The sequence below is a fragment of the Leptinotarsa decemlineata genome, unplaced genomic scaffold (genome assembly GCF_025532065.1).
Source record: "Leptinotarsa decemlineata unplaced genomic scaffold, Ldec_3_MD MMD2_tig00000133_RagTag_RagTag, whole genome shotgun sequence".
Taxonomy (NCBI): Eukaryota; Metazoa; Arthropoda; class Insecta; order Coleoptera; family Chrysomelidae; genus Leptinotarsa; species Leptinotarsa decemlineata.
Window position 1 is genome coordinate 8,442,324 of NW_027412542.1, and position 26,388 is coordinate 8,468,711.

The 26,388-nt window shown below is 34.6% G+C and overlaps 1 protein-coding gene across 2 annotated transcripts in view; it reads left to right on the forward strand.

Moving 5' to 3' along the window:
• Positions 1-26,388, forward strand: part of LOC111504347 (calcium/calmodulin-dependent protein kinase kinase 1) — a 233,010-nt gene that overhangs the window by 40,653 nt on the left and 165,969 nt on the right. For both annotated transcript variants that reach the window (XM_023158880.2, XM_023158879.2), the window contains exon 2: positions 961-1,077. In XM_023158880.2, the coding sequence (XP_023014648.2) occupies positions 1,059-1,077 (19 nt within the window). In that variant the 5' untranslated portion in view covers positions 961-1,058. The remainder of the gene's footprint in view (positions 1-960; positions 1,078-26,388) is intronic.

The following is a 26,388-nucleotide window of genomic DNA, read 5'->3' on the forward strand; positions in this document are numbered from 1 at the left end:
TACGAAGGAAAATCTTGATAGAGAACTAGGCCGCATTAGGAAAGATCTCCAAAAGAATCTATTACATCAGCTTTCTGGAGTAACAGAAAGCTGGTGTAAAAGATTAGACTAGAAGACAACAAGAGCCTCAAAAGACTCGGGAAAAATGAGACGAATTGGGTGGTATAAGTACAATATTAGTATACTTCTGACACCGGTACACCATCCGTAGTGAACCTCACAGAAAGCAAGCCATCAAAAGTAGGCCAACTCCAAGAGATCGCGTTCATCGAATACAATTTATGAAACCAAGACGACATTGTATGTCCGTCTTAGAGACAACAAAAAACCTAGTGCTGGGCAAATTGGGGGTAGCAAAACATGTTTGGATCTGCTAATGTAACGTTAAGAGTACCGAAGCTGAAGTCATTGATAGATAGAAACAGCTTCAAGAATGAATTCAAAGAATCTGCTTACACATTTAACAATGACACAAGACAAGAATAGGTCGGTTGTCACCAAAAGGCCATTCAAGAGATCAACAATCAAAACGTCTTTAATAAGTATGGTTTGGAACCTGTTATTTTTGTTCCCAACATTATTTTTTCATTTACATTGTTGGCATGTTACTAACAATTCAGTAATGTTATTTTCTGACCGAGGGATTCATCTGCCTATGTCTCTTTGTGTCTGTAACAAATCTGCCTGATAATGAATATTTTCAATGTTGAATTTCTCCATCTGAAACTGGTTCACAATTGATTTGTATGTTTTGCTTTTTCCAGTGAAGTAGCAAATAATTGTTCTATATTGTTTTGTGATCGTTGTGATCATTTTTTTGTATACTTGAAACTTCAGATCGAAGTTTTGTTAAAATATTTATTTTTTTCCATCATTATTGTTTTCAACATTGATTTTTGCGATATCATTCACCTATTCTGATTATACCTAATTCAAGCATCAATGTTTTTTTATTTTCAGATAAAGCGAAAGTTATTAAAACTCTTTTGCACGTCAAGCGTACTTTGCTTAATAAATCCAGAAGGATCGATAAATGACATACATATATCATCACTCACATGGCTACCCTTCAACATGGTAAGTGTTTTTTTTAGATTTCAGTGTTAACAAAGTAGAACAAAAAAGATACTTCAGTCGATCAGAACAAACATACCGGGTGCCTTGAAGATGAATTCATGTTTACATTAGAAATCTGAAACGGAAAAGCATCCATCGTCAACAAACAGTCATTCCTTAATACTTCAAGATATTTGCCAACACTACAATATCAGATATGGGATTGAGGACAACAAAAATGGATTTGTTTCTGGAGTTTGTGTAAAATCTGAACTGAGTGTGAACGATAAACATACCGACATATTTTAGGAATATTGTTCTATATTCATTCAAATGATGCAATTTCCATGAATTCTTTGAGAGTCAGCTGTAGAACATGAATGGTCGTAGTGGTTCCACTCATAGAATTATCACGGCCGTAAGAAGAAATTGATCAAAGTTGTGGGTGACTCAAGTCGGATAACACTCTGCACAGAAGCTCTTTGAACATATGCTAATAGCTAATTGAAAGCCTTCGTAATTCTTATATATTCTCTTGAATATCCTCCTAACCAGAAGACACGATTTTTCGGTAACATTCAATATAGTATCCAGACATGAGTACCTGATGTGCCATAATTCATCCTACTCTTCATTTCTCTCCGTTTTGGACACCCCCATGCATAGACTTCTTCGTTACAGAAGACTAGACAAGATTGAGGCAGATTATGAATAGTAGCATCGATGATATAGTAGAATCGTACATTTTTAGGAATCGGTTGAAGTTTCAGAAACTTGAAAGTAGCCGTGAGAGTGGTTTAGTTTTTTGGGCTCTATGAAGCATACTAACGCTTCGGAACGTTTTGAAAATTTTTGAGTAAGTTCAACCACATTTGTCCCGTAATTCCCTCTGCCAAGCCGAATAAGGACTTTCTGATGACCACTAAAAAATCTCATGACTACCGTTGCGTTTTTCATTTGCAATCAGTTCAATATGATGCACAGAATTCATTCTCTTATTCATGGAGTTGTAATTAATAGTTTCAATGCAAATCATCTAAAGGAACAATTCGTTCAGGCCAGTCTCAACTCCCTTCACTGTAGATTAATGGACTGACACCCATCAGAAAACAACTACTTCCCTGGCTAATACCACGAAGGGCGTTGGATTATATGCGACAGTTGTCAGTGCATGATTCTTCACTGAAGTTATTCCTGCATATGCTGCTGGCGATACAACTGCCACACTAGATTTTCAATTATTGGAACAAACTTCCAGATCGGTTTCGGGCTGTTTGGCCACTCGTCAGTGCAAGGTAGTGTCTATCATCAACATAAAGTTTATTTTTTGCCTCATCATCATCTTTTAACTTTCCCTTGATGTGCTATTGGAGTTGCTTATTATATTATTATTATATTCTAATGTAGCCTTTTTGAATTATTTATACTGAACCTCTAGATATTTATAACGTTCTCTGATGCAATCATTTCGCATAACATTTGACAAGTATTCTATATTTCTGAGTTGAACCACGGCTTTTTGTTATTCTTAAGTATTATTCAGAACGGGAGTGAAAACAAGTATATGCCTCACCTACAGTTTTCGAATTAAATATCTTAGACCATTTTTCATTTGATACTCAGTTTGTGAAAATTGTTAAGTTAGATAATTTGATAAAATCCAGAGACGGTACTCTGGGAGATTTTATCATAATTTACTATATCTACATGCTAACATTTGCAAAATTATGTGTGAGGATTACGAATATTTGTAGAAACAGGAAATGATAATAATAGGGGAGCCCAAGCGGGGATTTCGAGATTTACTGAAGCGCGGCAGATTAATATACAGGGGGATACCTTGTACCCGGTTAAGTACCTCCACCAAATATCATCCCCATATAAAAGGCCGCCCGTGAGGAATAAAGGATCAGATTAGTAAAAAAAAAATTGATCATCAGAAATTATTGAGCGCGTCAGATTAGTTTTATTCCAGATAAGTGTATATTCCAGTAATCTGACAATTTGAGAGTGACGTAAAGAAAGGGGAGGGCAGCAAAGTTGTAAAAAAACGTCATCTCGACATTCTCGAGCGTAGCTAATTTTTTTTTATTTTCAAGAAAATAATTGAAGGATATCGAAAAATATATAATCTGACGATTTCCACAAGCAGAAATAGCAAAAATTCGTCTAGAAAGTTTGAAGCGTGCAGCTGCGTGATGCCTATATTTCCCTCTCCGCGTTACTATTCCTTTTTCACTTTTTCTCTATATATTACTCTCTCACTCCGTCCCCACTCTGAATTCTGTTGCCATGACGCCATCACAGCTGATCACAGAGACTCGTTCGTGATGAAGATGAAGATGATAATCAATTAATCAATTAATTGATGGATGTAGCCGTTACTACGTGATAGGAAATCATAATGAAGAAAAGAGAAATGAAACTTTCTATGTTTTTTACCACTTTTATTTGTAACTAACATTTTCTATGTTTTTACCAGTTTTATTTGTAAGTAACGTTACTGCAGTTTCGTCCTATAAGGACATTTTATGGAATTTAATGATTTAGCACTAGACCTGAACCTACCTAAGAGTAGAACAGACATTTTAAGCTCACGATTGAAGTAATGAAATTTGCTTGAAGATGATGTAAAAATATCTGATTGAAAAGAGCGGCATGAAATTTTTCCATGTTTTTTCATGACCCAAGCCAGTATTTGTTACTGCAATAGCTGATTCGTAACTGATTCGTTCGAAGAAATTAGAATACCATTCGTGCGGTCTGGTTGGCATCGATAGCTCTTCAAAAAGCCTATACTATGTCCTATAAGGACATTTTCAAACTTATATATTGTATAAGAAACTGCAGTAACGTTAGTTACAAATGAAAGTGGTAAAAAACATAGAAAGTTTCATTTCTCTTTTCATCATTAATTAATCAATTGATTATAAAAAAATAACATTTTTTGAGCGTTTTTAAAAAAATATTTTTTCATAAATACAAGTATTCTACTTAAAAAACATACACTTATTTATTTGCATGCTATTTCCTGAGGTATTCAATTAATTAAGTTCAATGATTAAAAAAAAATTTTTAAATATTTTTTTGTCAGATTAGGCGAATCCCTCTAGATAATCGTCTGATTATGAGACAGCACGTCTAAAATATAAAGATGAACCATATATATCTCAATCTGACGCGCTTGAGTATTTCAAAATGACGATTTTTTTTGCATATTATAATAATGGCCGCGAGTTTGCGTCAGATCGAAATCGTCAGATAATTGAATGAGAGCTTTTTTTGGTGCACTTAACACCCCCTTAGAAAATCTGACGCGGTCGATTACATTTTTTTTTCATTTTCATCCCTTACGTACAACCACCCACATTAACGATCAGATTAACATACCAACATTATTGAAAATACGTAAAACATTGATGGTATCAATATCTTGACGCACTCGAGTATGTCCATGCAACAGTTCTTTTTCACATATTTAATAATCTATAGCAGCCTCCCCCAGCGATGAAAACGTATATATTATATAACATTTTTTTCTTCTTATCATCTAAGTTTTGCAACCTCTCTATGCGTCTCTATGATGCTCGAGTAAATCCCCATTTTGCATCGTGGGCTCCCCTGCTATAAAATGATCCTAACAACTTTATTTTATAATCAAATTTCCAAGATTTGAGTGAAATAAGAAAACCAGTTTATGTCCATTTTGATCAGATGAAAAGAACTAGTGAATTTGATCGTTGTTGAAATATCTAAAAGCTGCTTGGCTTTCCAACTGTCGCATCATATTTATGCATTGAGTGAAATGAAATTTAACTTTGTCTGGTCAATTCTGCGAATTCTATCCCTATATGTGCTAATAATTTTTCAGTAATGTTTTACAACCACCCATGCCTGATTACCAATAGTATTATTATGTGAAACCAGATTTCTACTCAAAGAGAAACAAAGCACTTTCCCAAGATTTTACTCAGAACTCGGAAAAGAGAACGTTCAATCTAATTTGTTTCAATCACATGCTGCGGAGAGTATTCCGAGAGGTGCAATATAAATAGCAAACAAAACCATAATCCGTTCAAACTGTGCTCCAGTCTGTGGAAAATTAAATTTTGTCGTCGTCTGGAAAAAGTGAATCGAGTGAAGAGACGTGGTGTATCGCTTTTCCTCGATAATGTGGCGTATGCGCCGCGTTCATTTTATTTTTCGAGATTCATTTCCTCAAAGAGATAAATGTTCTGAACTCGAACATTTGAAGACTGATAAGGTTTGATACAATTTATTATGATGAAACTTCCTGAAGTAATAAAGTGTCTCCAGCACTGCGGTGAAATTGATTTGAGTCTTTTGAGAGATGTTCCTCCTCAGAATTTGTATGTTCAATGTTTTTTTGTTGACATTCATTAGAATGTTGCATCAACAATTTTGCATATTATTCTGTCGACCGCACACTGAACACCGAGTCATGCGAAGAGAGCCAAGAGATAGTTTGTCCGAGATACTGCTGGCGCTGTGTGTTAGAGTGAGGAGAAAGGGAAGCCAGACATACTGGCACCGTTATGCGTTACGTTACCAAGCGGTTTATGTTCCCATAAGAAGTTTTCACTTCAAAATTTCGTGATGAAGGGAAAGTGGGGTGCTTTCGAAACAAGGCAGAAAAAATTGAATACATACTTATGAATTCTTTAGAAATATGTGTAGATCATGAACAGAAGTTCTTGGCAGATAAAGATTAGAAGAAAAAATCGACACGAAACAATGCTTTCAAATACGAATACTGAGTTACTCGAAAATAACTTTTTGTTATTCAGTTTGAACTTTATACGTTTGTGATGAAATTAAAACAGATATGAACGCTGGACATCGTAATATATGAGTATTTGTATTGATTTCATATTCAAGCAACAAGGATTACATAACCGCAACACATTAGGTTCTTCAGGCATGTTCATACTAACTTAATTCTACCTCCGTAGTGCTTTATATCAGTTGAAAATTATAATAATGTGACTTTGTACCTATTTTATGAGTATAAATTGATTACCAATTCGAAGATTAGGAAATAAATTTTACAAACAAACTATTTGAATGGACATGTAATCCAGCTCTTTGATCACCTGCGTGCAATACCGATTATGCCGTCCTAAGACTACATATGCTGAGTTGGCTTTTAAGTCTACCAGTTATATTTATTTTACAACAGAATCAAATGATATCAATATCTTCAGGTGATATTTATCTTTGATATAATTTTAGTCGAGTATAGTTATTATGCAGTCGAGTTGTTTTAGTTAGGCTTGTGCATGGTAGTAGAGTAGATGGTAGGCATTTTTGTGGTTGATCTCGATTATGGTAGAGATGAAATGCGGTAGACTTTTAACTTAGTAGATTTTCTGATTGGTTGACATTAATGTTTGTAGAAATAAAACTGATATACTTGCAATTGATATATAATTGTCTAGGGGTATATCTGGATATTGTAGAGTTATCATAGGAGTAAATATACAACTGGTATATTTATTAATGTGCCCCTTTTGATTTGCCTCAGTCTGACCAAATTCATTGTTCAGCCCGAGGCAGAGGAATTCAGATAAAAAATCAGAGAACAGCTGGATTGATAACCAGTTCTAACATCTAACATCGGCGATGGAGAACGAAGAGTTCTGAACAGTCAACGAAGAGATAACACCATCAGATTATCTGCAGATAAGGAAAACGCTACTCTTGTGATAGATACGGATATTTCTATGAACAGAAGATTGAAGATGTTCTACAGAAGGGGACATACACGAAGATTGTACGAAACCCTACTGCATCAGTTGAAAGGAAGTTGTACCAGACACCAAGTCTATATGGACTGTATGGACTACAGAAAATCAAACAAGAGTGTTTCCCTGACATCGATCATTAGTTTCAGATATTCAGCTACTCAAAACTTGTCTAGAATTTCACTTCCAATTATACAACTACTACAAGTTGAAACTTCATTTTGTGTGAATGATTCAAGGCATTTTCTCGAATTACTAGAGGCAATCGAAGTCCCGGAGCAAGATCAATTAATCGTAGCCTTTATACCAACGTTCCGGTCAAAGAGCACTTCAAATCATACAGGCTATCCAAAGACGAGTACTTGGAAGATAAACAAACTTGCCTCTAGAAATAATCATGAACTTACGGAACTGATATTTCTAACTGAATAACGAATTCTTCAGGCAAGATGAGGGACTACCAATGGGATCGCCACTTTCACCAGTTATAGCCCCGAGTCTGGTTGAGATACGTTGATAACAATGGAGAAGGAAGTGCACAACGAATTGCCATTCTTAGACGTATTGGTGAAGAAGACCAACACTGAGTGAGAAACATCTGTATACCGAAAATCCACTCACATCCATCTATCAAACGAAGAATCATCAAGACTCTAGTGAGTAATGCTTTCGGGCTCTGTAATTCGAAGGAAGGTGTCGAGAACGAACTAGGGCATCATCAAAAAATAATCTTCAATGGAATGGTTACTCCAAAGCGATGAAAGAACAGGTTTTGGCTAGAAGATGGTATTGCATTTCAGACTTAATGTTTGCCAATAGATGGCGATATTAAAGCTAAAATTGCGCGCCGTGACGGTCGTGAAATTGTTCTATGCTTATTAAGCTGTTGGTGGGCTGGCTATTCAATGGGACAATGACTTTGAATATTAAGTGATGAATCGCTCAATTTGCCGCTCCCTTGGACGTGCCGCCCGCGTACAGTGCGCGCCTCATACACCCGCTTACGGCGGGCCTGTTGCACAGATTAAATAAAGGAAACCAAATTCAAGAAACGATAGCGTCTGGTATAGGACTTCTCATATTTAAAAAAAATAATAATAAAGCAAATTTATCAAAAACAGTAAAAACAAAACATCAGTATCGGATAGATCAGATTTGAGGTGACTTGTGGCTCTTGCCCAAAATTTCATATTGGCCAAATGGGGAGAACTTTTCCCCAAAGAATTGAATAGCATAGAAGTAGTTTCTTGAATGAAAAGCCCAATTCTACATTTGCGAACCATTTTTTAGCAGAAGGACATGGGTTTGATCATGCCTATGATGTGTTACATTAAGAAGATAAACGTTCGAAACTCAATCTTTTAGAATGTTTGGAAATGAATAGTTTTGAGAATTCGGGTAATTTACTGAATGACCAAAATAGAATAGAATTACTTCCCGTTACTGAATATTTTTCAAAGGTGAAAACTTGTACATAAGCCCTGGTAATTTCATTCATTACAGATTTATTTAAATGAGATTGTACTCCCTGTCTTTTTTCCAATTTTAATGTTTATTGATTTATTTCTAAACTCAGGTACATATCTAACAATAAACTGTTAGGTGGAAACATAGATATTTAAAATTTGGGTGATTTTTAGGTATTGTAAATACATATATGAAGCAATGGATATGTAGATTTTAGTTAGTAAAGATACGCCTGAAGAAGCTATTATGTAGCGAAACACGTGTGAGGTTTTTGTAAAACTGTTAAGTGAAAACTCTCACAATAAAGTGTTTCCCAAGTGAGGTTCTTCCTGTTCGGCCAATGTAGAGTTTCGGACAAAAACCACCATACTCTTGACCTATCCGAAAGTGAAGTAGGTTCGTATTTAATGTTCTTAATAAATTTGCTCAAATCATTATTTGTTCTATGAACCACGTTCAAGTCTTTCTTTCTCAAAAAAAAAACGAGCTGTATTATTAGTGTATTCATCAGAATATGTTGATGTTTTATGACGCTTACTTTCGTTTCTTGAAGTTGGGAAGACTTTGTTTATGGTTTCTTTCTGTTAGTCTTTTGAAAAGAATAGATCCGATAGTATCTCCTCATCAGCACATTTTTGTTCAACTTTGAATGACGATTCAGTCAATCCTTCCAACTTTGTGATTGTAATAGAAAAATTTACTCTGTCACAATGATAGTTCCTTAAAAAAATCATACAACTCGTTAATTTCATTCCACTCATAGGTTTTTGATTATTGAAAAGGTGGTAATTTTAGTAGAGACTAGTTTCTGCAAGGACTGGTGAGTTTTTCAAAGTTATCTAAGAAAGTGCTGGAAAGGAGTTGAAAATTAGTATTTTCATCAGAAACTTCTATAAGTCATACCACTTTGTATCTGAAAGAGTGATGTCCTAGATCTACAAATTTTTATGAAGCGTTTTTATTGGTGAATTAAGTTTCATCTTTCTCCATCCCTTCTGAATTTGTCCGCTTTTTGTAATTGACGGAGCCGATTTTTTCACCAAAACTAATCTCTCATGGATAAATTATCCCCCATCGGCATGCTTTGTTAGGTTCAAGGACTCAAAAAATATTTTGACCTAAACTACTCATTGAATCAATTTATTGGACCAACCAGAGGATTATCGGAAAGGATGAGACGGATTGGGTCCAAGTATAACATCAGGACCTGCTTTAGATCTGGGAACACTATCCGTAGCAGCCTCACGAAAACCAGGCCACCAAACGCAGACTGCGATTCCAAGAATTGCATTTACCGGATATCCTGCGAGTGCGGAGAATCATACATCGGTGAAACTAAGAGGCCATTGAAAGGTCGTATTGCTGAGCACAAGAAACACACACAGCGAGGAGAAACCAGCAAATCCGGAATAGCAGAGCATGTTTGGACTCATCACAACATCAAGTGAGCTCAAGCTGAAATCATCCACAAAGAGGAACACTGGTTTAGGAGAAAATTCAACGAAGCCGCGTATATGTTGTCCAACAATGCATTTAGTCAAGCTAGCGTAGAGATACGTAATATATGGAAACCTCTAATCAAGCGAAAAACGACCAACTCCCGCCAAACGGTCATCTCCCGCCAAAACCAATGAAGCGGAAAGAGGAAAGAGGGGATAGGTGAAAGCACTCGAATGACCTATAAATAGTCAGATCTCGGAGGTATAAGTCCAGTTATCACCCGAAGATGATTGTTGATACTAACAACCGAAACGTTGTGACATAACTTGGTTTGAAATGTTTTAATTTTTATTTTTTCATTTTTTGTTAATAATATTTTTGATTTTTTCAGCTTTTATTAATATTTCAATTTTTATTTGTTTGGTTGTTGTTGTATGTTATTTCTTTGTAATTTCAGTTTTTGTTTAATAAAATTGTTATTTTCGGTTAATCTTTTTGATTTTTTTTAGGGTTATCAAATCAATTTATATTATATCAGACAATGGAAGTCCGAACTGATAAAATACAACCATTTATTCACAGAACTAACGTGAAACTTCAAATACTGTTAATCAAACACTTCCAAAACTATAAATGTGCATATAGATTCATTTTCCACTTCCGATTTGTCTACTTGTCCATTTCTGTCAGGAGATTTTGCAGCTTCATGGGCTTAATACGTTTTTATTCATTTTTTTTATATCGCCCATTCCAATATTGTTCCTTGTACATATCCTTCCTACATATCATTTGTTGACATTCTTCTGGACGTGATGTTGGCCGTCAATGAATTGTTTGTCTGTTGTGATCCAGTGCTTGACATTCTTATGAAATAAGTATACACTATCAAATTGCACAGTTCAGGTGTGTAAGCGTTCTCCAAATAGACGGTATGCAGTGAGCCTTGTAATATTTTCAATCTCATCCTTACTCTGTTGTAGAAGTTCTTCAATTATCTTCTCAGATGTATCCAAGGGTTCTCCCGTTTGTATATATATATATATATATATATATATATATATATATATATATATATATATATATATATATATATATATATATATTATATTTTGATACATCAATATCAGTTTAATGGACCATATACGTGTATGGACTTGATATACTATCTTTAAATTTCCCCTTGAAGTGAAAAGTTACTTAACTGGACAAACTCAAACTGTCAATTTGAATGGTGAACCATCTTCTTCCTTAAGAAGACATTATGGCGTTCCACGAGGCTCTGTCTTAAGACCTCTACTCTTTGCTCTCTATATATCCGATTTCTATGAGTGCATCAGATCAATCATAATACACCATTACGCGGATGACACTCAATTATACATGTCGTTCAGTTTCAGTGAAGTCATCATTGCCGAGGATATCATAAACAGAAACTTGGAACTACTCTTTGTTGCATCTCTTTCACACAATTTGAAGCTCAATTAAAAAAAATCGCAAGTGATGCTGTTTGGGTCCAAAGGAGAAAAAAATTCCGTCGCCAACTCACGAATTATAAGAATTAATAATAGTCCTATTCAATTGGTAAATGAGAGCAAAAATGTGGATCTTTTGATCGATACTGACCTAAGATTCATAAAGCATGTTAATCAGCTGTGTAAGGCCTCATATAACGAGTTACGGCAGCTATACCCCAGTAGGCACTTGATGTCAAAAAAACTTGATCTGAAACTGAATGTATGCGAGTCTTTAATATTCTCCCGATTAGCGTATTGCGACATTATTTATGGACCGGCCCTAGATCAGTATAATGCGTTACTGTTGCAAAAAATACAAAATAGTTTTATTCGATTCGCATATGGTATAGGGAAGTATGACCATAATTCAATAATTCATTCAATGACTCAGGGTGGTTGAAAATGAATCAAATGATAGAAACCCATGACTCATGACTCTAGCCCATAAAATTTTGCAATCAGGAACACCATTATATTTGCGAAAAAAAAAGTTTTTTTTTTGTCGCGAAAGAATGATTCGCGTAATAAACATCTACTGCTCGTTCCGAAACAAAAAACCGCATACATACGTAGTTTTTCATATTATACAGCAAAACTATACAATATGTTACTCCATGAACTCAAAAACCTCAGTTTGAGAAATTTCAAAAAACGTTTGAAAGTTGTCCTTCGAACAATGTTATGATGTTTTTACTATCTGATGACTCTTGGAATGAATTTGGCACATGTAAAAACAGGCTTCAATTCTAACGATATGAAATTATTCAATTAATCAGCCACTTTACTTATTAATTTTATTATCATTATTTTTTTCACCTACTCCTTGTATCTATTATACTATACTCATACAGATATATTAATAATGAAGGTTTTTGTGAACTTATAGATTAAGTGTGTATGTCCAAGGTTGGGTTCAAAAGCAGCTTAAATAGCTGAACCCCGCACATTCATCATTTTTGTTTAACATGCATTTGTATTATTATTATTAGTATTGAAAGTTAGTTAACTAAATGCATTATTGAATGAGAGAATAGGTTAAACAATTCCATTATTAGTGACTAAAACGGGGTTCAATAATTTGAAATCGAGAAATATATACATTTCATACCTACGAATCTTTTGGTGTATTCAGTTTGAAAATATTCCATTATTCAGTGCAAAGTTCATTAACGACTTGCTAGGCCAGATGAACTTCCAAGGCTTCCTATCATAAATCAGACATGATAGTCACATAAATTTTGGAGTATGTTCGCGGAGATCCATTCTCTGAATAATTTTACAAGAGTCAATGCAAAAATAATTGATTCTGAAGATGTATAAATGACGTAATTTGAACTTTTACAAATATTTGAACGTGGGTTCGTTAGATTTTTAGGAACTTACGTAACACTAAAATAATTTTTGATATACAGGGCTGTTTATATTTTAATCTATTCAAGGTGAAGTCGCAATAGATGCAGATTTCCTTTAATTGTGACAGAGTTGTATATTTCAGAACGGTATTGAATGATTGAAATATCGACTCTACCGCTTTTTTCCGGAGATATAAAAAAAACAAAAAATTTCATATTCTACTTTTTGCTTTTCAAATTTTGAAGTTCCGGGTGGTTTATAAAGTGTGTTTTCTTTTATTTTTTCTGAGGTGATTTGACAATCGTCAGATGAATTATTTATGACGACCCTGATACTTCCTATAAAGGATGCAATATATAACGCCACTTTATGCTGAAATGCTCAAACTTGATATTTATGTGAATGAATGAAGCACCAGTGACATTTTAAACGTCATATAATCATCGGAAGTTCAAGGATATGTTCCAAAGTAATCAGAAATGTGGTTCTGTGGTTCCAAAATTGTGAATATTGCAGTACTACTGGAAAATCGGTTGGATATGAAACATGGTTTCCTGAAAATTGGCGAAAAAAACTTCAAAACGAGAACCTATTTTATTGTTGTGAGAATGACTTCGGTCATGTTTATTTTATTTCGAAAAAAACACAGAAAACTTTCTCAACTAAAAGTTTTTGTAATTGATGAGTAAAAAAATTACGTTACACCTTACCTACATAACTACATAGATAATCAGAAAAATACGATTTTCACAGAATTTCAGCAACTACATTTTCTGAAAATGAATTAAAAATTTCGATAACTTTTTGACAATGAACAGTTAACAGTCATCAAAAATTGTTTCAGGTAAAGAAAGCAATAAACTATTCAGGTTAATTGGGGCAATAATCAAGAGAGACATGTAATAAACCTAGTGGATCTAACGCAAACCAAGTAAAAACTTAGGTAAACTTTGAAACCAACAATATCAATAGACGACTTGTTTCCAATTCAATTTTCTCAGTTTGAGTTCTATTCTCGGTAGGCCAAGGGACTGAAGTTATTTTTTCTTCTTATTTGAAAAGTATCAGAGATGAAAACACACATTTCAATATTCGCATCCATACAAAACTGTACTTGACTCAGAAAAAGATTCACCAGGTTTTTTTAACATCACCCATTTCTTTGTTTCATGACAGAAATAAAGTGTTAAGAAAAATTAATAGTCAGTTTATGAAATTCGTCAATGTTAATGGTACGAAACGTCGTTTTATTTTTTTTGTCAGAAATGTTCATTCCTCAATCTTGACAATTAACAATTTATTTGTTTCAGTTTAATTGATTCACACATTTGTTGAACACATTAAAACGATTGTTCAAATAATTTGTTCTTTTTCAGATGGCAGTTGATTTTGAAACTCACATGAATTACGTTGAAATTCGAGTAAAAGTGACTAATGGAGCTTTTATTGATTCCGATTCAACTCAGTAATGAATAACAATATTATTCAACGGTCAATGAAATATATTTTTCGAGTACATTCAACAAACCTTCTGATTCCTCATATAATTTCAAAAACCACACCTCACGATTTGATCTCCACAACTTTATTTGAAAAATATATCACAACATGTTTCGCTAGCACGGTAGCTTTGTCAAGTGTATAGAATACTTCAAATTGTTCTTTCATTTAAATGTATATACTACAGGTAACCATAATTGAAACTACCTCCAAAAAATTACCTAAACCTCTACCTAAGGTACCTGCTCAATTGAGATCACCTGAAGCATATTACCTCACATCTACATCAATAATAATTCTTTCTCGATTTTTAAATAAACAAGTTCAATAATGGTGATATATTCAAATCTAGTTGGTCATTCATTAGAATGTTTAAATTTATAAGTTCATTAATTTTCATTGCTTCCAAATGATTCAGTTTCAAACGTTTATTTTATATGTACAAAATTTCGAACTCTTCGTTAAATATATGATTTTCTTCCAGAAGATGATTTGAATATGTTGAATTTGTTTTCTCATTTACATAAATCGTCTGATGTCCCTGGATTTGATTCCTAAATGCTCTGCCAGTTTGACCAATATAAACCTCAGGACACGTTCCACACTTTAATTTATATACTCCTGATTTCTCGAATATGGACGTTTTGTCTTTATTATTTTACTTGTTCTATATGCAATTTTACTTTGTTTCGAAACAACAGAAAAAAACGAAGTAGATTCTTAATTATATTCATGAAAACAAAGATATATTACTCACAGTCACATCCATAACTATAAGACCAGGGCAGAAACCGAGTATCATCTATAGAGATCCAAAATTGCTACAGTATTCTATGTTTCAAACTATATAAAGGTTTTTCCTTATTATTTTTACTATATTTGTAACATTTTATTCATTCAATATTAGTCCTGTCTGGTTTGATTATTTCAAACAAATTCAACTGCATAATTTGACTTGTTCAATAGTTTGTGGTTAGCTCATTTATGGATCGATGAAACTCAATTATGTTTTTGTATTTCTATTCGAAAATGAGGCTCATGAATTTGTAACTTTTGAAAAACTTGTTTATTCGATCAAAGTATATCGCAACAATTCATAATAGTACCATTAGCTTTGTGAATTGCGTAGTAGTACATAATGATAAGCTATAGACAATTTTTAAATAGGTATAAATATTTTATCTGAAGGACTATTTCGAAAGTTAATTCATTGAGATACTATCAACAACTCGATTTTCTTTCTTTTCAAACCGGTACTAAGTTGAGTTTCTTTCGTTGCTTAGCTCGTTACTACATGTTATACTCATGGCTCGTAAAATCGAGAATTTATCGTTGAAATTTCACATATCCATGATATTAATGAGAAGGAGATTTTTATATAATCAGTGAAGACAAATTTATGCTTGACCAATGTTCTCGAATTGAAATAAAACGTAATGAGTTCGGTTTTTAATTTTGATAATTATATGTTTCCACTATTTTATGTTTTTATTACTGATGCTACTTTTGCTTTTTATCTTGTTATTTCAGAAATTGGAAATTTTCTCAACATAACGATAAATAAATGAACAATGGACAATACATTTTTTTCCTGAACAATTCTCGTAGTTGCTAAAATTGTTTGTTTTTGAAAATATATTTGGCTTACAGTCATATATATTTGTTTTGCGTGGAATGACTAAAAAGCTTGTGGTAGCACGAGAAATCAACAAAAAACATTCGGAAAAACATCTTTTTCCTCAGTATCTACTGAGAAACTTTAGGAAAGAAGATGAAAATGCTCAGTAGATATCTATGTGATAAACACATAACATGCAAATTCTGAATTCTAATAAAATGAGTAAAAAATTTTATGTCAACCGGTTTTATTGATAAAAATAATAACAGTGACGTAGATAATGTAGTACTACAAACTAAAAAATAATTCTAGGTGCCAGTCATCACACCACTCTCCTCAGAAATCTACGGTATTGTTCAGCGTTGGGCGTAGCATTTACATACTCAGGATATGCTACGCCCAACGATTTTATTATTTTTCATCTGATCAATACCGTAGATTGCTGAGGGGAGTGGTGTGATGACTGCTAGCTAGGACCTTCCGAATTATTTTTTAATTTTTCGTACATTATCTACATCAGTATTATCTTTTTTTTTCAATAAAACCTTCTAACATAAATTTTTTCAACTTATTGCCTTTTTCATGTTTTCACTTTCCAATATTCTTACTCAATTATTCTCATTCTGTTCAATTCATTAAGTGTCTCAGTATAACAAAATAATATGTAATCCGCCATTTTGTAGCTGCGGCCAGCTTGAATTTACATCTTTTTCAAAGTGTAGGGGAGACCGGGGATGGTTGACCAATTTTCAGTTCAAATGTTTGTATTTTCATTATTTTAGTGTTTGTTTTTCTGAAAAGCAATTCCACTGATAGTGTCACTATTGAGCTTTGGAACAAAATGACGATTAGCTCGCTACCAATTACAATATAGTGTACAAGCTTGATTTCATAGAATGGGGAAAACGAGTCAACCTATCCCGTGCATGGGGTAAGTTGACTTGTCACTAGGGGTAAGTTGACCTAAGTAGTAATGAGTACCAAATTTATGAAGAAATAAGGATAAAAAAACCATAAGAAGCTGCCTGACCTTCATTATCATTTACAAATCAAATTATAATGACATTAAATCAGTTTTCTGAATCGGAGGTGCAATTTCTACATTCATAAAGTAGTATGTTTACATTGACGCACTTTGTATGGGCCCATAGCTTGCACGCAATGCACTGAACCCATTTCTCTTCAGTACTACTTAAAACTATTAGGGTTCAGTGCACTCTATACAAAATGTTTCATAGTCGTCACATTCATCTTCGTCACAAATTTTTCTTATTTGCTACATGAAGTCTTTTTCCTTTTACCCTTACATATGCTAGTGCTTTTAGAGCTTTCAAACAGTTTTCGTTGGTTTCTTAGTTTTCTTGGTTAGCGTCTTATTAGATTGTTGTTTTGCTTTAACTTGCATTAGATTGTCTTCTTCGGGTGTATCAGTTTTCTAACATTTCTTTTATTTTCCAAACGTGGTCCAGCTTTTGGAAATGATCTAATATCTTCAGGTAAAATGAACGAAGTTCTGGGCATGCCCAGTCACTAGATTTTTTTCAGGAGTTTTCAATCCACAATCCATCTTCGATTTCAAGAGGCCTTCTGAAAGTTGATGATAGACATCCTGGAGAGCTGAACTATGTGGAGCAGTTTCGTTGTCATGTGGTGGTCTTGTTTGATCTGTTGATTGTGTAGCACTCTCAGAAATCGATGCTGAAGGTACTGCAACAGCAAGTACTTCCGGTGCGGGTCTGTCAGTCACATATGATCCACTAAACTCTGAATCCGGAAATATATTTTAGTTGAGTGGTGATATCCCAGTTACTCGGAATCTGGATTGGATATTATCAATTGTAGCTGCCAGTGGCAATGATATTTTCACCAACCCAGGTATGTCATAGATTGTTATAGTCTTTCCTGGATGACTCGCTAACCAATTGTCGGTTGCTTGGTTAAAATATTTCTTTAGTGGCCCATACACTGTCCTGTCTGAAGGCTGCAGCTTATAACTGCAGTGGGGATTTTTTGTTGAGTATTGTGAATGAAATTTTTTAATGTCCTGTAAATGGGTAACTTTTGGACAATAAAGTTATTTTTAGTTTAATGTTAGTTATTATTAGTTAATGTTAGTTTAATGTATGAGTTTGAAAATTACTTTGTACGACAAAACTGCAGTAACGTTAGTTACAAATAAAAGTGATGAAACACATAAAAAGTTTCAATTCTCTTTTCTTCAGCTAAATCTGTGTTTATATGTTCGTGGCGAGTGTGCTGATATAAAAATATCGCTAATTGAATGTACGTTAGGCCGCGAAATTTGAACATTTTTTTGAACAGACCTCGTATAAAAGTGAGGAAAATATCTTCTATAATGATTCAACAGTTCAAAATTAATTTTTTTCCTAACTAAAATTCTAAGATTTTTGCCCTACTTTTGGACCTTGGATTTATGAAATACGTGAAATTCCTACGATACGCTGCTTCATAATTACTAAACCTTTAGTTTTTCAAACATACCATTAATTGATGGCGTAACATTGCCGATAGTATAGTCACATAATATTGATACCAAAATTAATGAAAAGAGAAAGGTGAGCAGGATATTTGAAGAAAAATAACAAGTTTGAGGGTATTTATTGAAAAATGTCTAGTTAGCTGTGTTTCTATTTTGTTATTGTTTATAGAAAAATGGCAAGTTGGGAAAATGAACGAAAAATATTCTCAGTACAGTTACTTTCCATTTATTGATATATTCAAAATATCCAATCAGCCTAATGGTGATTACGACCCTGTTTCGTTTCATTAATTATTCACATTGACTCCATATGTTTCGCTTGCGGCTAACAATAATGCGCTGTGTCATTTATTCGTATATTATTATCTTCTATTATCATTATTTGTAGTTATGTACGATGGCAATTAGATTGTCTTTAGGAGATGCTGCGAGTATATAATTACAGTTCCTAACGTGAACATTGGAAATCCTTATAAGGCAGTGGGCATTATAATAGAACACATTTTTCATCCAGAATACTTTCTAATAATTCATGCTGAAACGTAAATTATTCATTGGGAATTTATAAGATTATACAGGTGAAATTCGTATACCTAAAAATAATAAATTGGCCATAACCTTCGAACAAACATTACAGGACTGAAGACTGTATAAATAAAAAACAAAAATATTTGAAGACGAATACTGGATACAACGTAACAAGAATATTTTATGCAGTGCTTTTTTTTACGCCCCCCTATTTTATTTTTTAAACGGGTCAACACAAAAAATTCAAATTTGGGAAAATGAAATTAATGCATGAATACTGAAGACAAAACCATTAATACGATATTTCTAGAAATATTCCTAATTATCTGCCCTATGGCAATTCCAACAACACGATAAAGTTTGTTAAATTATTTTTTGTTAATAAAAATGACAAAAAATGTCAGTACGACAATGAACGTCATTGTTCAGTTAGAATATTCTCATTAAGTTTTGGATTTTCCCAATATCTGTAAAAAATTAACGTTTGGGCAGAAATATTGTAGGACCTCTATTTATTGATCAAAATTTAACAGGGGAAGTGTATTTAAATATGCTGGAAACTATTGTTGACCTCTCATCACTGAAATCGTCGAGGCAAATCCTAATGAATTCGATATGGATATTGTATTCCAACAAGATGGAGCACCACCACATTACTGCAGACAAGTTAGAAACTATTTGGATATTACTTCTGCCGGTCGTTGGATTGGCCGTCGGGGTCCTACAGAATGACCAGTCCGCTTGCCAGATTCGACACCTTTGGACTTTTTTATGGGGCTATTTGAAGAAAAAGGTGTACGAAACTGAACCTGCTTCAATATTGGCAGAGAATAATAAATATTTGTAGAGATATTGACGTTACTGTGTTTGAAAATGTTCGGTGTGAAATATCGGATAGGCTGTTCATAAGTCAAGAAGTTCAAGGCAATCATTTCGAGCATCTTCTGAACTGACCTCAAGCTTATAACCTTTCATTATGTATTTAAATGTCAATGTATTCAGGCAATTATTAAATGTTCCGCCATTTTGTAGTAGGTTGAGATATTGACTTCATATTTTAGGGTTGTAAAGTATTCATCAGGAGCTTCAAAATGATGTGTCTAAAGATCCCCATTCCATTTAATTTTTTTCCCGCATGGCGCCCAGTCGTCGCCGTCCTGAAAGTTTCATCTGTCAATTTCACTTCAAAATGAAGTATTCATGCAATAATTTCATTATCCCAATTTTCAGTTGACCTGTTAAAAAAATTAAAGGGGAGAGGGACATTAAATTACTTGCTTTATCAGAGTAAGTGAATAACCATATTTCCAATTCTTATTTTTTTATTTTTCTTGATTACAATGTTAGCTTCACATTGGATATGAACTATTGGTAACCCTTTTGTTCCTAACATCGAAACTATTACGTTTGTGTAAACTGTGATTGGCCAAATTCATTTGATAATCTGCCTGGTAGATGAACTTTTGTTGACAGAAAAAAACCAGTTTGATAATCGTTTGAATCGAATCTTATTCATTACGAGTATTGAGTATTTCCAAGAAAGTGACGCACAAGTTATTGAATGTAAGTAGCACATTTTTCATCGACTTAATGAAGTAAAAAAAAAGCAACTGAAAAAGTTCTACACACAAGAAATGTAAGAAGTTCATATCAATGAATTTTTCAATTCTAGGTAGATATTAGTGTTGTCACCAAGACTGGAGATTTTTCTTTTGATAAGCAATAGATGACAAGAGAAGTCGAGAGAAAAGTAACTTCATTTTTTATGCATATGTTAAAAAGAACAATTTCATTTTTTTTAAATAGCATATGTTATTTTCACTTGGCAGTAGTAAGTCTCTTAGATCCACCAGGAACCAAGAATTTGTTTGTTTCTCACTTGAAATTGAAATGTTTGAATAGCTCCTCGAGTGCAAAAAATAGTGTGATTTATAATATTCGCTGTTCGGGGATCAACGTCTGCTCCACAGTCTAAATACTTCAAACCTCTACTACAAGTGAAAAACTGACAAGCTATTTGTGCGGCTGAAATAGATAGTAGTAGGCATAATGATACCAAAACAACAAAGAATTTGTATGGACCCAGGATTGTCAACCAAGGGCTTCCTCAAGGAGCCGTATTGAGTCCTATCTTATTTAACATCTACACAGCAAACCTACACGAAGTCTTCGATCATCCCATAAAATGTATTCAATATACGGATGCTATCTGTATTCTTACAGTCCGTGAGACTTATTCCAAATGTGTAGTCGACCTTAGATATTGGTTAATTGAACATGGTTTCTCCCTTGCTCCAGAAAAATCAGCTGTGATGTTCTTTAGTCGGCATAGACTGAGAGCCGGCTCAATCTTGGCTCTCTGTCTATCCCAGTTGTACCCAATTATAAATATTTAGGGTAAATTTTAGATAATAAGCTTACATGGAAGAAGCATATCAACTATGTTCAAACCAAATGTGAAAAAGGCATAAACATTCTCGAATGTGTCTGTAGAAACCAATGGATAGCAGATCCCAGAACTTCATTATTGTTCTACAGGTCGTACATTCGATTCATACTTGATTATGGATGTATATTGTACGGATCAGCCGCAGATTCGAATCTGTTACTAATAGACTGAGAGCAAGCAAAAGCTTTAAATATTTGTCTTGGCGCCTTTAAATCATCTCCTACCCCAGCTTTACTTGCGGAAGCTCAGAAACCTCCTCTCCTCCTACGCAGACATTTTCTGGCCTGCAAGAAATTAGTCAATATCAAATCATGTAGTAATAACTCAATGGGGGCCATTCACAGTATATCAATTGAAAATCTCGTTAATCAACACTGGAACCACAAAAATAATCCTCATTTGGCTGAAGCCTCCGCTGCAATATCAGAGAGGATGAATAACATCAACTCTCAGAACATATTGTTTCAGTTTCAGCTGGAATTCCCTATGTTGATGTTCAAACCAACGGTCATATCTCCCAACTTCTCAGTGAATTTCCAACTCAATCAAGCTCTAACAAAATCGGTACTGGGAACAATTGAATCTTTCATCTGTGATGGGTCTTAAAGTGATCATGGCACTGGAAGTTCATTTTATATACAAAACAAAAATATTATTTTTCAATTCCACCTCCCAATAAGACTTCGATTTACACAACAGAGGCTTATGCTACACTTCAAGCTCTTTTGCGGGTTAAAAATAATGGCGAAGCTAGTTCAGTCATTTTATGGGATTCCAAATCTGTCCTTCTTTCCCTTTCTAACTACAAAATACATATCAATAAAAATTCACTTATTTTTGAAATTATAAAAACTTTATAGTACTTCTTCAGTAATATAACAGTGCTTTTAGCTACATTCAATGAAAAAATATACAACATTATTCTAAAATTCATAATCAAATCTAAAATATCAATATAAAAAGTAGTAACTTGATTGATTTGAAAATTCTGTGGCAAAATAAATTTCATTTTGATGTCAGGGGGGAGGTGAAAAAAAAAACAAGACTTCGTATGAATTAAGATGACTATAAAATGAAGTATACTCACAAGCAGAATTATAAGGCATAGGTACGAGGAATAGCAAATAATAATAAATAATTTTTAGTGAAAATGGCTTTATTGGTTTTAGAAATATTTCCCTTGATGATCAATATACTTCTGCATTCGTTCAAACCATTTGTCAAATCAGTTTTTCTATAACATGGTTTTTGAATGCTTCAACTGCTGCAGTTTAATGAAAAAAAGAGAAATTAAACTTTCTATGTTTTTTACCACTTTTATTTGTAACTAACGTTACTGCAGTTTCGTCCTATACGGTAATTTTCAAACTTATACAATAAACTAACAATGGTTCATTACATCGGCCCTTATATACCACCCCTGTATGTACTAATAGAGGTAATTGGCTTGATTGAGTACCTGAATTTACAGTTTACAATGCGTATGTGCCAATTTAAAAACCGGTGATTAAACTAAACCATTTAACAGGTTGCATCTGCAATGTTTATGCTTGTGAATTTCCAAGGATTCTGAATAATTTAGTTTGTAACCCTTCCTTGCATAGTGCAAAATTTCCGTATCGTGTAGATTCGGAAACTTGTGGTTGCATGCCAAGGAATGGTTTGAAAACGTCGAGTCAAACTTCTAAAGAAGTCGAGACAAGACAAAATGGTAAATAATATATATTCAGTCAATTATATTGCTGCGCTAATTAATTTTTTAAAGCTTGCAGTTAAGTTCAGACATTTACTATTTTTTCAGATTAGGAGTTTTCCTCTCCAAAAATTTTAACTGCAGCGCAATCACCGTCATGTAAACTGTTACTATAATGCGTACTGCTCAAATGTTCTTCTGTACAGTCAGATATGTTTGAAGTTGAGCTATTGTCACTATTTTGTAGAGATGTCCACTTCTTCTGTCACTGGTCGACTTGTGGTTTTTTTGAAATTTTTTATTGTATTCTTTTCAACATGTAGTAAAATCAGCCACAACAACTTTTTTGAGGCATCCTGTCAAAGAAATGGTTCCGCCACAACTGAATATCGGATTCTCTTCAGGTTTGAGGAAGGTAATTTATCATCTGCGTTAACGCAGGTGACGATCCGATCCAAAAAAAGAAAGAAGAATATAATACGCATGGAAGCTGACGTCCAGTCCTTTCGCCATCCTAAGCACCTTTCGTCATGGACCTATCTCTACCAGGGTCCTCAAATACTCGTCCTGGTGTACTATAGTTCGACCACTTCGGGGCTCATTTTCGAGGCTGAAATCTCCGGAAAGAAATTTCGCGAACCAACCTCGAACAGTGGGTTCGTTAACACTATCATTGCCAACTGCCTGGTCGATTCAGATCAGATTGTCGGGGAGCTAGCCCTTGGCCTGATTCACTGCGACCCTTCCAGACCTTCATATAGCTGGCAGCCCCTGGTTTCTCTTCTCTGCATCTATCGTGTCTCTGCGTTGCTATTCCTTTCCATCCACAGAGCACATGCAGTGCAGATTCATCCTCTTCTTGACAGAACCTGCATTGGGTTTCTCCTGTCAGACTCATGTTGCGCATATGTTTCCTGAGTCGGCTATGCCCCCTTAGAAGATCCACTACTACCTTTACAACCTTACGGTTGTGGTTAAGCAACTCTTTCGTGAATCTGGGCGATGGTTTCTTTATGAATTCTTTCACCTGCCATGAATCTATCGATTCGCCTTGCATGCATGAATTCATAGATGTCTTTGTACATACTTTCGCTACCCCGCAGAAGGATTTTGGGCCGATCATATCCTTGGATGCGCCTTCACGGACTAGAACATCGGCCTCCTCATTGCCCTTGTGACCCTCATGTCCGGGTATCCAAGCTAGAGTGACCCTCTTTTGAGTATTTAGCTCCTTGAGTGCGCTGAGACAGCTTGAAATGAGCTGATGACTTGAAATGAGCTGAGCGCCTTAATTGCCGCTTGGGTGTCGGAGAAAATGGCAATGGTTTGATTTGTGACCTTCTGCCTCTTTTTCCCTATACAGGGTTTGATGCCCGCTACTTATGCCTGGAAAACAGTTGCATTATGTCCAAGGCTGAGTGCGATGCTCGTCTTTGCTCTGCCTGCGTATATACCGGCTCCCACTCCTTGGGTCTTTGAGCCATCTGTATACCAAATTTCTTCCGCTTTTACCGGTGGGCCGTTTTGCTAGTCCTTTCTACTTGGTATGATGATTTTGAAATTTTTTAAAGTTGTACTGCGGAACTATGTTATTCACGGGCACTCCTAGTATTGGATCTGCCTTCAGTTCATTGTACAGTTACAAGTATTCTGCACGGTGTGACTGGCTGTTGGGGTTTGCCCCTGCATTAGTCTATGTGTCACAAGTTGAGCTTCTCTTTGTATGTAGATGTGCAATGGTGAAAGTCCGAGTACAACCTCAAGTGCTGCAGCTGGGGTCGTTCTCATGGCTTCCACAACACTTAGGCACGCCGGCCTTTGTATGCAGTCTAATAGCCTAGCCGTACCCGATTGTCTGGTCGGTTTGGTTCAATTTGAATTTGTAGAGAAAAATTGCCGATAATCGCTCATATAAGCTGAAAAAAAAACAGATTCTCAAAATTTGGAAAAAAGAACAGCATCAATGTATGGAGTACATCAGTATATACTATACTTCCAAAATATTCTATATAATATACTAAATAGATGAGGAAAATGATTTTATTCACGGCACATGGTGAAAAGCCGCAAATTTTGTTGTTCTCTCGAATAAAAAGAGATGTGCCAGTTGTTTTGATGTGAATACTCAACGGATGTAAAATGTAGATGTCCCGTGGCCCAGGAACCTCCTGTAACCAGTTGCCCTATTTTACCCCAAAGAATTTTAATAATCCACTACAAATACAGTAAGGGTACTATTAGGGAAATTACAAGATCACTAGATCCACTCGAAATTTCACCTTGGCCTTTGGAGCATTATATTTCCTCTAAGCATTATATTTCCTCGCAAACATTTTCCTTCAAGTGGATCAACTTCGCGTAACATAAAAAACTCCTTTTCGTTTAATCGATGGGATGCATTCGGTTATTGAGTCGAAATAAGAAGCCCACGCGTCAGCTTCAAACAAGGTAAGCGAACAAAGCGCAAATGACGTGGAAGGAGTAGGAAACGAAACTCGATCGACTCAGGAAAGCGTTGAGATATTGCTATCTTCCTGATTTCTGAAACAACCTGGAAGAGTAAATAACTCATCAACCTCGATACGCGAATCCTAAACATGATTTCCAGTTATTACACGATGGCGTGGAAATCTTTAGATGTATTTGTATAAGATGGCCAATTTCCCATCTTTCAAGTTACAATTGAGGAGTAAATTCTGTGAAAACAAATAGATATCAAGGCAAAAGCAGATACTGTCGATTCATTTTTGAGAACACATCTGAATAATTCGTCTTAAGTAGCCGTCTCTAATAAGAATGCACAAAATTACGTGAGAAATCTTCGGTCACAACATTAAATTGGGTATTGCAAAATAAAAAAAGCCATTATTTTGGCATCAAAGTCGAAGTGACTTTCAATTAATCAAAAAAGGCAATTTGGAGATTGAGGGTAGAGTAATTTCATAAACTAGACCTCACGATTTGAGCTCCACAAATTTTATTTGAAAAATATATCACGACATGTTTTGCTAACACACTAGCGTGGAGATCAAATTGTGAGGTCTAGTTTATGAAATTACTTTGGATCTTCATCAAGTAATGGCAGAATCAATCAGAAAAAAAAAGTATGAAGTAATACCCATTACAGATTGAGCTAAACATTTGGGGTAATGAATTAATGTTAATAATAAAACTACGAAACATGTGAATAATTTCTATTGGAGAGCCCTTATCCTCTCCCAAGGCCAGGTTTTCCAAATAATGGTATTCTCAAACTAATGCTCTGTGAACCACTTTTGATTTCGAAATTGGTTTATTATAATTGTAGTTCAATTCTCTTGAATCGTAATGTTGCAAGGATCCAAAGAAAATAGGATTCATATCTCAGATTTTTTTTTGGCAATGAGAAAATTCTGCTACTTAACGTAGCTACCAAAATTTTGACAATGGCATCAGTACGTGACTCAACTTGCTCACATTGGTAGTTATATGTTAGGAATCACATGTTAAAAGGTGAGACCTCGTT